Source organism: Aspergillus fischeri, genomic scaffold (assembly GCF_000149645.3).
Source record: "Aspergillus fischeri NRRL 181 1099437636265 genomic scaffold, whole genome shotgun sequence".
Classification (NCBI taxonomy): domain Eukaryota; kingdom Fungi; phylum Ascomycota; class Eurotiomycetes; order Eurotiales; family Aspergillaceae; genus Aspergillus; species Aspergillus fischeri.
The window spans coordinates 1,590,068-1,602,997 of NW_001509761.1; the positions used below are offsets into that span (position 1 = coordinate 1,590,068).

Consider the following 12,930-nt stretch of genomic DNA (forward strand, 5'->3'; position numbering starts at 1 on the left):
TGGGTTTACTGCAGCTCTAAATGAACGCTCCTTCGTTTGTTAGTGGAAGAATATAATACGGATAGTGATACCGAAAGACGTACCAAGTCCCATTCAGCTACCACAGATTTAAGCTCAAGGACAAGTTCTGTTATTTGGTCCTCCGAAGCATGGCCGTGTGTATCGAGGAATTCCAGAAACCTCAAAGTAATGAACGCAAATCTCATACTAACAATGAAATACACTTGAAGGGAAGATTCTGGTGCGACTCCATCCGGATGGAGAGGCAGGTCAGGAAAGCGCACGCACCAGCTACCAAAGGGTATGACTGGCGACTTGCCAAAGAGCTGCCTGAATAGACAGTCGGTCTGCAGTAGCTGCCAGAACGCATATCGTTTTTGGCTTTTGGTCAATGTGCAGTCAGTCGACGTACTACTGTAATCCCCTGGCGCATCTGAGCCCTCCATGTGTTCTGCGTCAACCGTGAAAATCCCCAACTGTCGTCCAATGGAGCACGCTCGACGGAAGCAATCCCAAGAGAGATCGTAGTTGAAGAAGTCGGCCGCCAACCAGCTCTTCAAAGAGTTGTTAATTGTGTCCATGTTCGAAGAGGGGAATAAACTATGTTTGATCCTGGCAAAAATCGATTGACTCACCAGTAAATATGCCGCTTGAAAATCTATGGGACGTTCCCCTGCTTCACGCTGCCAACGTTCCAGTAATCGAATTGTGGACCGATACAGAGAGGTCGATATTTCACGGCGTTGATGGCACAAGGTAGCATCCAAGAGCATTCCACGAAAGATGACATGATGGTAAATGATGAGTGCAGATGCGTCGATATGAACATATGCCAGGCCAGATACTAGTGGAAGCTTAGACATCAACTGCTCGTCTATCGGTAGTTGGGCGTCCAAAGATCGAAAGTTTTCAAAATACACTGTAGGAGTAGAATTAGTGATGAGTTCGAATATATCCTATGTCCTTGTTAATGAACGGGCCAGACGGACAGTTTACCCATCGCACCGCTGTCTCTTCCGAGATTTTGATGTCATCACACGGTTCAACCGCCTGCATCATCCTGCACAGTTTCGCAACATGAGGAAAACCGTTCAGCATCTCATTGAGCTCATATTCTCGAGGCGACCAAGGTTGTGAGACATGCGTCTGTAGTGCATCACGTGCTTTGGCTATTGCGTCAAGCACAACAACCGAGAAGCTAGGGTCTAGTATGGCGTCAGTTGAAGCTCACAAGGGTCAGCGGGGAGAGAAATCCCCCACTAGTTAGTCCAAGGCTCTCCAAAATATCATGGTTTAACACTCTGGGCGTCCGAGCTGTCGTATTCGCCGTTTGTGTACGATGAGGCGATGGGACGCTCTCCAGAGAGAACTCCCGGTTAATGGAAGCTATGTGTTCCTCCACGCTTGAGAGGCGCTGTAGAATGTCAGATACGGTGTCATCCAGGCTTGCTGCTTGAGCACTGGTTTGAGTTAGCCACAGGCATAGAATGGTCAGGTGATTGGGGCTCGGAGACAATCACTCACCGTTGCCCCTTGGGTCTTGTGGCCCGAGGGGCATATTCGCAATCAACTCCTCCCTGCACGCATTTGCCGCATTGAGGTAAGGTTTTGCTGCACCGAATCTATGCCAAATTTAGTTTACCATAAGGTGGTGTCCGTACGGTAATTCTGCACCCATTCGCCCAGTATCTACCTTTTTTTCCTTGCATCTCCGGCACTGGGGCTTGATTAATAATAAGCAGAGACATTGTCAAAAGATCTTACCGAGATTGGATTCATGGGTACCGTCTGCTCGGTCATTGCGTTTAGCCTTCAAGAGCGCTGACGATGAGAGTAGGCAGTGAGAGGAGATTCGGCCCCCTTGGAAGTCTTGATACATCAGAATTCGGGGTCTCGGACTCCGGCCTCTAACTTCGCCCCACCAGCCGTTTCTATGAGTTCACCATAAATTTTCACTTAGTACTTACTGTCATAGTGTCATCCAATCCGCGCTATCGACTTGTATGTTTATTCTCAATCTCAACTAATACCCTGTCACGCCCAATCGTCTTGCGTTCTGCAAATCGGAGATCGCTAACCTACAAAGATATCAAGCATTGGCATTGCCGAGTACCTCCTTTGGATGTCATGAGTGAACAAGACCCGCTCGGGGTCTCGGACTCCGGCAACAACAACAACAACAACCCCGTCCATTCCTCAAGAATTATGTTCGCGAACGGCCAGCAGCGGAGAATAATAAGACGTAGTGGAAAGTAGACTCTGTATAAGTTCTCCACAAGTGTCCGACTTAGCCGTTCATTGGTTACCTTACTGGAGGGCGACACGGAGACTCAAGCTCTTTCTAAATTTATAAATAAGTGATTGGCCACTGCATGCGAAAGCGGCGTTAAATATCTTTTCAATCATTAATTGCACTGCAGTCGCGATTGTAATCTTCTACATCCAGATCCCTGCATAACTCCAGCTGCGTGTGATAGTCAAATACGGAGTTAGGCTTAGACAACGATTCGGAAGGCCCGCTATTCAGGCGAGGAAGAGACACTCCTCCTCGAAAGAAAGAAAAAGAATAAGAGAAAAGGAGATAGACTAATGGCTTCTGTTCCACATAGCAACTCAGCGGTTAATTTCCAAACAACAGTGTACCCACATAGAATTCCAAACTAGTGCCCAGTGGCAGGACCGTCAACTTTTCCTTGCTCCTCTGGTAAGTGAATGGCGAATAGACATAGTGCAGTTGGTATATGCTTACCCTTTGCTGTGACCCTTAACAGGCCTTCCCCTTTAGTCGAGTTTCTCACCATCCACGACGGCGTCTGATCCAAAGACGCCTAAGAGATACAACGTCCTTGTCAGAAAGAGGAAGGATGGTATAAGGAGATTGGCCCAGATTATGGTAGTCCAAGAAGAAGCTGCAGCCATCCCTTCTCTTCCTAAGCACCAGGCAGTGCTGCTCAAATGTCCCAAGTCTCCCCACCATAACGCTGAGAGATATGCCTTCACGACCTTTATTTCACTGGTTGTGTTGAGCACAAAGATAGTAATAAATGCCAGCAGAAGATAAACATTGCTCAATTGAAGAGCTAGAATGCGCTCAGTAGGGAGTAACCCGTGAGGCCGGGAGGCAGACGATAGAGAAGCAACATATGTTGGGGTCGAGATCACTGAGGTTGCGAAACCTGCAAAGAGGAGAACAGGCTCTATAATGCAGAAGATGTAGCGGGGAACGGGTTTGAGGAGAGTAGACATGATCAGAAGAGGCTGTGCAATGATACAGACGTTGTACCACAACTGTAGGTGATAAGGGCAGTATATAGATTCCTGGTCAATATGGATGAGATGCGGTGCTCGGACACTCGGGGGTTTGGGCAGCCCGAAAGCCCACCACAGCTGTCTTGGCCAGAGAGTCGGACTCCGGCACATGTCCATACAGAGACGCATGATGTCTTAACGTTGCGTCTTTGAGTTCCTGCCAGATCTGCTATAAAGCTGGCTGGCTCACCCGCGAGGTTGGAAATGGGGTCTCATCGGCTTAATTGTTTTCTTCTACTACACTGCACCCTTGAAACCGTTTCGCTCATCGTCTCGCAGAGCTCTGTTTCCAAACCATCCCAATGCCAACACTTGGATTGGCAGGTGGCACGTCACCCAGCCTTGGCCGGGCAATCGTGACCGCGCTGTTTTCTGCTCCACATGGGCCGCAATGGAAGATAGTTATCCTCTCCCGCTCTCGTCATCGCCCACTCTGGCTTCGTGCCGTCGACCCAGAAGAGCTGCGCGTCCAGATTCGCACTGCTGACTACCTCTCTGTGGAATCGGTTGCCGGCGCGCTGAAGGGCGTGGACACACTTATTTCAGTAACATCCGCGCTAGATGGGTCCCAGCGACAAGTCCAGCTAAATTTACTCCACGCAGCGGTTAAAGCTGGCTGTGCACGCTTTGCGCCATCACAATGGGGATTTGGGCCGACCGGACTGGAAGCAGTCAGCGCCACAAAAGGAGCAGTTGAAGGCGTGTGGGAAGAATGCATGAGATTCCAAGATAAAATCGAATGCACCAGGTTTAACCACGGCTCGTTCATGAATTATTTGGGACATGGAATTTTTCCTAACCCTGAGCCACGGCTGCCGGAGGACGAGCAACTTATCAGGCTGCAGGAAGGTGGCGGATATGCAAAAGGTGAAGATGAGGCATGTCAGGGCCTTCACCGGCAAGGAGATATGAAGGATGGCTCCGGGGCATTTCTCATATCGCTCAAGAATGGCATCGCTGAATTACCTCAGAGGGACGACGGCAAATGGCCCCGGATTACCTTGACTACGATGAGGGATGTGGGTCGCTTCGTCGCATATTCTTTAGAGCTTCCCAGGTGGGAACCCAGCATGACCATGGTTGGTGAAACTCTCACCATGGGTGAACTTCTTGCACATGCGGAGGCGGTAGCGAAACGCAAGCTTGATGTGACGGTTGTGAATTCGAAGGACCTTGAAAGAAAGCTGAAAAATGTCTCTTCTGATGATTTTATGGCTTGGCTATGGGCTGAACTTAAACTCGCATACTGCAGAGACCGGCTAGACGAAGGGTACCTGGAACCAGTTGTTAATAGGCTGTGCCCAGAGGTGAAACCTACGTCGGTGAAGGAGTACTTGCAGAGCCACTGGATGGATGCGGATTAAAACCAGTTGGAGCGCATCCAAACGTTGATTAGCTATGATATTGGTCTAACCTTCTGATGTGCTTCTCTGCTATTTTTGTATCTGTGCGCTGTTTCTTTGTCTGGATAATAAAATATTCGGATAACTGGCATTGAAATGCTGATAGCTCGCCACCATCATACCTTGAACATAATCTTTCTATTCAACCGTGTTATTGTGCGAGAAGGGTCTTGCTTGCATGCCATCAAAGTCTAAGGGGCAGAAGATATCTATGCATCATGAGGTCGTTGTCTAGGTTGCCTAAGTCGCATTATTTGTGTGAGATGGCTACAGTAGAGGAAGCACAGATCTCCAGTGCCATGGACTGTATGTTTCCCCGGAGATTGACTTTTTGATCAAAATTCAAACTAATATATAGACTTGTATACAAATAAACATTATTCTATAGGTAATATATATACTTCAGTTACACTAGTGTTTAGAATGTATTAATAGTCCAGCCTTTATGAAAGGACGCTTAGTAGATGTATGCCTAATTCGGGACTATAGCAGTTAGAGTTGCATAACTGAACCCCTAAAATTGAATTTGACCCTCACCGAACTCGCAGCAGTTTGGGTTCGGTCCCTAGCTCAGGGAATCGCACCATTCGAAGAAGTCATATCGGACTTTCCGAGAGAAATTTTCGATTCTCTTCAAAAGAGGGAAAAAGTGCTTCCCATCGTCCACTAAGTTTATAGCTCCATCAGTTGCATATAGAATCAGGAAACAAAAAGACAAAACTAAATTGGGGATGGAAAACACTCTACAATTCTTCCTCAACCTCCTCGCTGACTAGGCCAAATCCAAACCCCAAGACTTGAACCCCAGGTCCAGCCTGTCCTCGTTGCTGGCGGCTTTTCCCCCGCCAAAGTCCTTCAAATTCCACTTCTCAACACCCTCAAAGCCCTTCAATTCGTTTCCGAACGCCAGGAACAGACCAGCGTTCAGGCGCTCATATTCGCCGTAGTCCTTAGGCCAGTCACCCAGGCGCTGCAGGGCAAGCTTGAGTAGGAGCAGATGCTGGCGGATGTGCTCGCCGTCAGAGACGCGGGCGTCATTGGCGGCGGTGTCGGTCAGGTCGAGGTCGTCGTCGGAGCCATCGGATTCGGCGAATCTGCGCAGCAGGTCCTCGTGCACGCTTGCGCTTCTCTCGTAGTACTTGTTCGCCAAGTGCTGGTCGTCCTTCGCGGACTGGTAGCGCTCCGCGATATCGGTGTAGAGCTGCGAGAGAAGAGTCGACATTTCCAGGGTGCTCCAGTCGCGAGCGCCGTAGACGCGACGGTAGTTGTACACAATGTCCTCGGCCAGGCGTGTGGCCTTCACAACGTCACCCGCCAGGTAGGTGGCCAGGATGTAGCGGCGAGTCAGCTGAAGCCCCATGGCGGGCGACAGGTTGATCATCTGCTTCCAGAGACCAGCCAGAAGCCAGGCCAGGTTCTTGTAGTCCTTCTTCTCACCAAGAAGGTCAATCAAGCTGTTCAGATAGTCCAGGCTAATCTTGAGTATCTCATCTGGCAACACTGACTGAGCGCCTAAGGCTTGAACCGCAGCGCGCCTCACGTCCCGGTCTGGGTCTTCCAACAGTGCTACCACGGCTTTGAGTATCTCCTCTGGCAATGCTGATTGACTGCCTAAAGCTTGAACCGCAGCGTACCTGACATCCCCAACTGGGTATGTCAAGCATGCCGCCACAGCTTTGAGTATCTCCTCTGGCAACGCTGATTGATCGACTAAGGCTTGAATGGTATTGCGCCTCCCATCCCCAACTGGGTATTCCAGCCGTGCTGTTAAGATTCTGAGTATCTCTTCTGGCAATACTGATTGATCACCTAAGGCTTGAACCGCAGCGCGCCTCATGTCCCGATCTGGATATTCTAACCGTGCCGCCACGGCCTTGATCGATACAGATTCGTGGTCGCCATCCGTTGTTCTCCAAGACCAAAACTTTGAGGAATATCCCGCTTCCTCGCTAGTGAGGAGCTTTGAGAAATCGGCCGGAGTCTGCCGATAAACTCCAGCTGCAGAAAAGCCGAGGCTGCTTGCCTCTGACTCGGTGCCGTTATTTTTGCCTTTAGAATTAAGTTTCGCCACCTGCACTGAGGCTCTCGAATCTCCAGTTTCTTCCTCTTCACTGGTATTGGGCAGGACGAAGAGGGCGATGTCCTCCATGTGAGCAGCAAGATGCCCCTGCAATGCCGACAATGAGAGTTCCTCTCCACAGACGAAGCATGTGGTTTTCTCGTAGTCTGAGACATCCACCTGGTGATCGCAGAGATCCAGAATAACGCTCAACTGAGCCGGCGGAATAGATTCGCCATAGTGTTCTCGAAGATGTGTTGACATTTCGTTTCTGCTGGGACATCTCTTATAGCACTCTTTGCAGACAAACTCGCGCCGGTGAATCTGAAGTTCGTGATATATCCAGTCGCGACGGCTGACATATAGCTTTCCGGCATTCGCGCAGTCTTGGAATGTGCAGACATAGGGACGGAGATCGCGGAATACATGGCGCCTATAAATTGTCAGTTCAGAGGATTGAACTGAGGTCGCAGGACTAAGGTGTGACTCACTTCCAAGACTGCCTGTTCTGCATCTCCCTAGACTCGAGCGTCATCCCACAATACGGACATGGAAAGGTGAGTTTTCCATCTTCCATCTTTGGGAGATCTGGGACAGAATTGGACCCGCCTTGGCCGATGGCTGTGGGCGCGTAGACTGTCCGCGGCCGAACGTCGGTCTTCGTATCGCGGATGTCTGAGACAGCAGCTGTAGAGAAACTTTGTTTTGAAACGGCTGAGTTGGACCCTTTCCGGGAGACATCGAGGTTAGAGGGTTTAAATGTAGACACTTGGCTTCGTGGTTCCTGTTTCTCTTCCACTTGTTCGGCGTGGACTTGCGCCAGATTTGGTGTTGCAAGTCGGGCTACGGTGGCCGTGTCCTCCTTAGGATCATACGGATGATCAGTCCAATATTGGAGCTGCTCTCGTCGCCTTGTGTTCGCTCCTGCAAGCCGCTGGCAGAACCACAGAATGTCTTCGACGCAATCGTTCGTCACTGCTTGTCCCACCGGAGCAACGGCCTCGTCCTCAAATTCGACACACCGCGCGCTCTTGGTCAAGCCGCGCCATTGTAGCACCTTCTCCACTATGTGGCCCTCGTCCGAGCTGCCGAAGCAGACATTTAATGGCAAGCTGTCCCGGTCGCTCAGCGTGGCTATGTTTGACTTTGAGTTAACAGAGCGTATATACTTGTCTGCGATCTTAGGGCGCCGCAGTAAAGCAGACAGCTCGTAAAGTGATCGGACTTGCTCCAGCACCTGCTGGACGAGCAGACGAATTTTTGGCACCCTATGGCGTTGGTGTTCGTCATAATCGTCCAAATCAGAATCCGAATCAGCACTGACACTGCTGATCGAGTCACGGTCTGATCCAGCGACAGGATCATATTTCCTTCTAGCAATATACGTTGCTAAAGCAAGGTCAGACGAAGGCTCAAGTGTCCCCGAATTATGCGACTTGCCTTGGCCGAGGAGTGCTCTCAGCCGCATGAGGATGGCCTGCACCAAACCTTTGAGCTCATTGTCGTGCCGGAGTGTGTCATCCAATGAGCCACGAGCTCTTGCCGGAAGCTGTGCATTGACCTGATCACCCCATATCTTGGCCCTCCCGTACTCTTCCAATATATCGGAAAGGTGAACCTGCTCAAGACGAATCGCACGGCAGTCCTCCTCGCTGAGGGCCAGCAGGAAGCTTCCAAATAACTGGATGCACTCTAGGTATGACTCGGAAAGAGATGGGCCAGACAATCGTGTTGAGTCGCCCATCATAACGGCAAGCCAAGGAAGATTCTGACCATCAGCGCCTCAACATTGCTTCGCGGTTAGAGTCTGGCCGCCGTGACATTCCTAATCTGGCAATTTAACAACAACACAACTTTCGTTGATGTTGGCAAGGTGGGAGAAGATGATGAGGGACGTCCGGACAGCATAGGAATCTCTGGGCCAATGAGGGACATATATGGGTCCAGGGCATCCATCCATGTCTGCGCAAGCCGACCCAATCGGACCCTGCCACGCTCAACACGAAAACGCCATGTCACTGCCTGAAACAAGTTATGTTGGTGGTTACCAAATGTCCCAGCTCGCACTGTCGCAGAACGAGCCTCTCGTCCGACCGCAAAAACCTCCCTCCGACTTTGACCATCCCTCTCCCGTCAGGCTCTACAGTGCACCGGGGAAAAGATTAGCAGCGAAATATATTGGATACTGGTAGGCAAGTTGAGTTCGACGTGCTTTACCATCATTGGGATAGCCCTTGGAACAGAAGGTGAGTGGGATAACTGACAGGACAAGGATCTAGCTGACAGTAATTCATGTGGATGTGCCAGAACCATGGCTGAAGTCGCAGGTCTCGTTCTGGGCGGGATACCACTCGCAGTTTGGGCTCTTGAGAGATATGTGGAGCCTTTCGAAGCTTTCCACGAATACCGCACTTCAATAGAGACCTTCCGGACCGACCTGATCCTGCAAAACCGGCAACTCCATACGACTTTCTGCAATGTTGGACTTGGCAAGGAACCGTCGAGTGAAGAGCTGCGTGAATGCTTTGACTCGAAGTTTCCCAGTATCTCTCGCGAACTGATGTCAATTGTTCAGCGCGCATGGACGGCGTTATTGCCAGCCTCATGAAGAACCTAGATATCGACGTCAACGCAAAGGTATAGAGGTTCAAATCCACAACCTTCTTTCCGGCGGTGCTGTTACTAAAAATTCAAACCGAGCTAACTTGCGACTACACGATTAGCCCAAAGCTCTGCCAGATAGGGCCCAATGGGAATGGCGTCGAGTGAAACACAGCTTCAGCACAAAAAAGCGCAACAAAGTGATCGAGGACCTCAGGCGTTGGAACGAAGACTTGAGGAGGTCTCTTGAGAAACCTGAAGTGCCTGCGGAAGACGACAGTGGAAAAGTCCGAGATCTCAAGCGCCGCTTCAATATTCAGCGTTCCAACTCAATCCGTCAGTGCTTAAGCTCTCTTCACCGAGCACTCGAGACTGGATTTCGTTGTGCCTGCTCACCCCCTCACCAAGCTGCCGTCGATCTCGACTGGGCGGCGTATGAATCTGATACAGCCGAAACTCTCAAAGTGGCCGTCTCCTACAGAACAATCTCACAGTCGCCGCAGCGGCCTGGTTCATGGCGGAAGCTTCACACGTTACTTCATATGCTCCATCTAAGATGGTCAGCTCGGTCCCTAAGTTACTGATGCCATCACCACCTTTCGCTACAGATCCTTCCCCAGCTTCATCTCTCCGATCTAGGATGGTATACATGTTCCGCTCACTGTCCCGGACACCATCACCACCACCGATTCCGCCGGATTTATCCTCCGTATCGACTGCTGTGCCAGCCTCAGCAAGCACTGAGATAACCAACCTTTGTGACGCAGTATGCACAGAATGTAATCCACGGCCTCTGGCCGGCTTCCTCAAAGACACCCAGACGAGCAACAAGGTCGACGATTCTCTTTCGATCACAGCAACGCAGAATTGTCAAAAATTATCAAAGCAGTACCTCTGAAGTCTCTACTTTCATCTCGCGAGCAGTTAACCCAGCAACAAAGTAGATATATTTCCCTGTCCGCAAAACAGAGGTTTGGCATCGCCGCATCCATCGCCTGGTCAGTCCTGCACCTCAGTGGCAGTCCCTGGCTTGGTGACCACTGGGACGAGAAGCAAGCAAACATTTTTCTCGAGAGAACCCAAGGCGACCGGGAGATGCTCTCCCGGAACCCGTGTGCCTTATGTATATTCTCATCGCCAACAACCCCGGAGGAGCCGCTCACGAACGACTTCATACATCTCATCCCCAACAGAATTGTCTTCGGCCTCGGCATTCTCCTCATCGAGCTCTGCATCAACAAGTCCTTTGCGGAGATCCGACAGACAGATGAGAGTGCGATGGCAGCCTCACTGCTGGATGACTATCAGACTGCGCTGAGCAAGTTGGATGAGGTGTACAGGCTTGCGGGAGACTCTTACGGAGATGCGGCGGCGCGGTGTGTGAAGCTTGAGTTTCAGGGGCGTGATCTGTACAAGAATTTTGATTTCTCCCAGTTCCGGCGGCAATTCTACGACGCTGTAGTTGCGCCGGTGCAGGCGACTTATCTTATGTTTCCGGATTCGCGCATACCTGTGTAAGCTCTGCTCTGTGGACTTGTACGCCCGAATCTAGTAGGCATAATGCTCATCGTCTAATTCTATATACAGGTATACTACGGACCTGGTGCTTAGTGGCCTGATGTGATGAACAAATTCAGATGCATTGTCAAAACCCGACCTCGAATAACTATCCAGTAAAATTCAAGCTTCTTGACCAGCGCACTGCAGTGACCGCAGAGTCCTCTTAGCAAAGCGCAGACCGAAATCCTTGAACGCTCGAGACGCATTCTTTACAATGCTCGGCTATTAAGAACTTGTACGAAAAAGATAACCATCTTTCGAGAGGAATCAGGTTCTAGCAGATCAGTATACATACATCAACAGGCTGAGTCTTCTTCTTGATCTCGTGGCTGGGTTTTAAATGGTGTGAGGAAAGGATTGACCCCATTACGTTTTTACTGGAAAAGCGTTAGCGAGATACCAGAATTATAATGCATAATGCATAATATGCATCTACAAATATTTTTCCATGATGGATTTCAATCTCTCATGATCCACCGCTTTGACTATCTTTCCCCGAGGGCCTTCCATGTCTTCAGCGCCTAATAATGCATTGTAGATCGCTTCCTCCGTGGCGTCAGCTGCACCTTCGAATAAGGCGTTAATCGTCACATCCTGCACCACAGATACCTTCTGCTCAACTGTTGGCTTCCAGCTGAAATCTGGAGCTCGTGGAATCGGTTCGGCCGTGCTGAAGGCGATGAAAATATCCCCGGAGCTATTTGAGCCCCATCCTCCCACGCGTGACAGCCCAACAGTCGCTCGTTTGGCCAAGCGCTGCAGCTGGGTCGGATGAAGTGGCGCATCCGTTGCGATCACCACGATGATACTTCCATCCTTGGCCTTCGTTGCATCGTCCTCTTTGGCTGCTGCTGCGGCAGCCGCCCCGTCTTCTTGCTCCATCAGTAGCCCAACAGGAGCGCCCCCGAAGCGGAGATCTCTCTTCGCGCCGTAGTTCGCCTGGACCAAAGCAGCAACAGTATAGTTTGTCTCAGTGCCGAAAGCCACACCATCAATAACACGACTGGCACTCCCAGTGCCGCCTTTGAAGCCTTGGCACATCATGCCGGTTCCCCCACCCGTGTTACCTTCTTTCACGGGGTCGGCGCTGGCCTGGTCGATTCCTCGAACAACCATATCCGATGTAACTGCCATAGCACCAATGTCGCTGAGGAAAAGATCGCACGTTTCGGCCACGACCGGGAGCAGGAACCAGTCCACCAATCCGGTTTCCTTGTCCTTATACTCCCGAACCGCATACTCGTAGACCCCCGTGTAGCATGCACCGACCGAGAACGAATTCGTGAGAATGATCGGGGAGTTCAGTAGACCAGTCTCATCCAACCAGTGAGAGCCAGTCATTTCGCCAGATCCATTAAAGCGAAAATACCCTGCGTAACAGCCGGAGTTAAACCAATCCCGGCGGGGTAGAATCGTGGTTACACCTGTGTTGACCGCATGGCTGGTTGTCGTAGACGGGCGCTTGATTGACTCCGTATGAACCAGAACACCCGGAACATCAGTTAGGGAGTTTTTGGATCCAGGCCGGTGACGACCGAGGTAGAGTTTTGGCAAAAGCTCCCGGACACGAGGTCGTGCTGAAGGTGAAATTGTATTGATAGCTGCCATAGCGTTTCTCCGGTCTAGGCAGTTAATGATGAGTTGGAATTTAGCTGCACTAAAGGACGTAAATTTTCAAATTTCAAATTTGCCTCTAACAGCGCTTTATATAGATTAATAGCCTTCTACTACTGCAGTAGCCTAACATCGGGATCTGTTTTCGGCCTAGGGCGAAGGGGGTGAAGAGGTTGAAGATAAGGCAGTAAGCATACCAAAGCAAAAAAAAAAAAAAAAACTAGATAAACAAAAAAACATATAATAAGCATTAGATGTTAGTGCTCACCTACCCTAGCATCTATTCCCTCACTACTTTACTACCCATATTCTAGCAGCCTTTAGGTGAATATTTAGGTCCCTAAATATTTTGCACTTAACTACTAAGAAGCTATATTTTAATAA

The 12,930-nt window shown here is 50.2% G+C and overlaps 4 protein-coding genes across 4 annotated transcripts, besides 1 other annotated feature; 2 read left to right on the forward strand and 2 right to left on the reverse strand.

Annotated features, from left to right (window-relative positions):
• Positions 1 to 3,611: 3,611 nt before the first annotated feature.
• On the forward strand, positions 3,612 to 4,673 carry NFIA_005970 (NmrA-like family protein; the record flags this gene model as incomplete). The annotated part of the gene is made up of 1 exon (XM_001259129.1): positions 3,612 to 4,673. The coding sequence occupies one exon, from the start codon at positions 3,612 to 3,614 to the stop codon at positions 4,671 to 4,673; it is 1,062 nt and encodes a 353-aa protein (XP_001259130.1).
• An 811-nt stretch (positions 4,674 to 5,484) lies between these two features.
• NFIA_005980 (C2H2 type zinc finger domain protein) lies at positions 5,485 to 8,518 on the reverse strand (the record flags this gene model as incomplete). The annotated part of the gene is made up of 2 exons (XM_001259130.1): positions 5,485 to 7,204; positions 7,263 to 8,518. The coding sequence occupies 2 exons, from the start codon at positions 8,516 to 8,518 to the stop codon at positions 5,485 to 5,487; spliced, it is 2,976 nt and encodes a 991-aa protein (XP_001259131.1).
• Positions 6,191 to 6,547: a microsatellite.
• Positions 8,519 to 9,082: 564 nt separating the features above from the next.
• NFIA_005990 (uncharacterized protein) lies at positions 9,083 to 10,890 on the forward strand (the record flags this gene model as incomplete). Its single annotated transcript, XM_001259131.1, has 4 exons — positions 9,083 to 9,340; positions 9,495 to 9,882; positions 9,981 to 10,204; positions 10,342 to 10,890. The coding sequence occupies 4 exons, from the start codon at positions 9,083 to 9,085 to the stop codon at positions 10,888 to 10,890; spliced, it is 1,419 nt and encodes a 472-aa protein (XP_001259132.1).
• A 474-nt stretch (positions 10,891 to 11,364) lies between these two features.
• NFIA_006000 (P1 family peptidase) lies at positions 11,365 to 12,540 on the reverse strand (the record flags this gene model as incomplete). The annotated part of the gene is made up of 1 exon (XM_001259132.1): positions 11,365 to 12,540. One exon carries the CDS (start codon positions 12,538 to 12,540, stop codon positions 11,365 to 11,367), a length of 1,176 nt encoding a protein of 391 aa, XP_001259133.1.
• Positions 12,541 to 12,930: the final 390 nt, after the last annotated feature.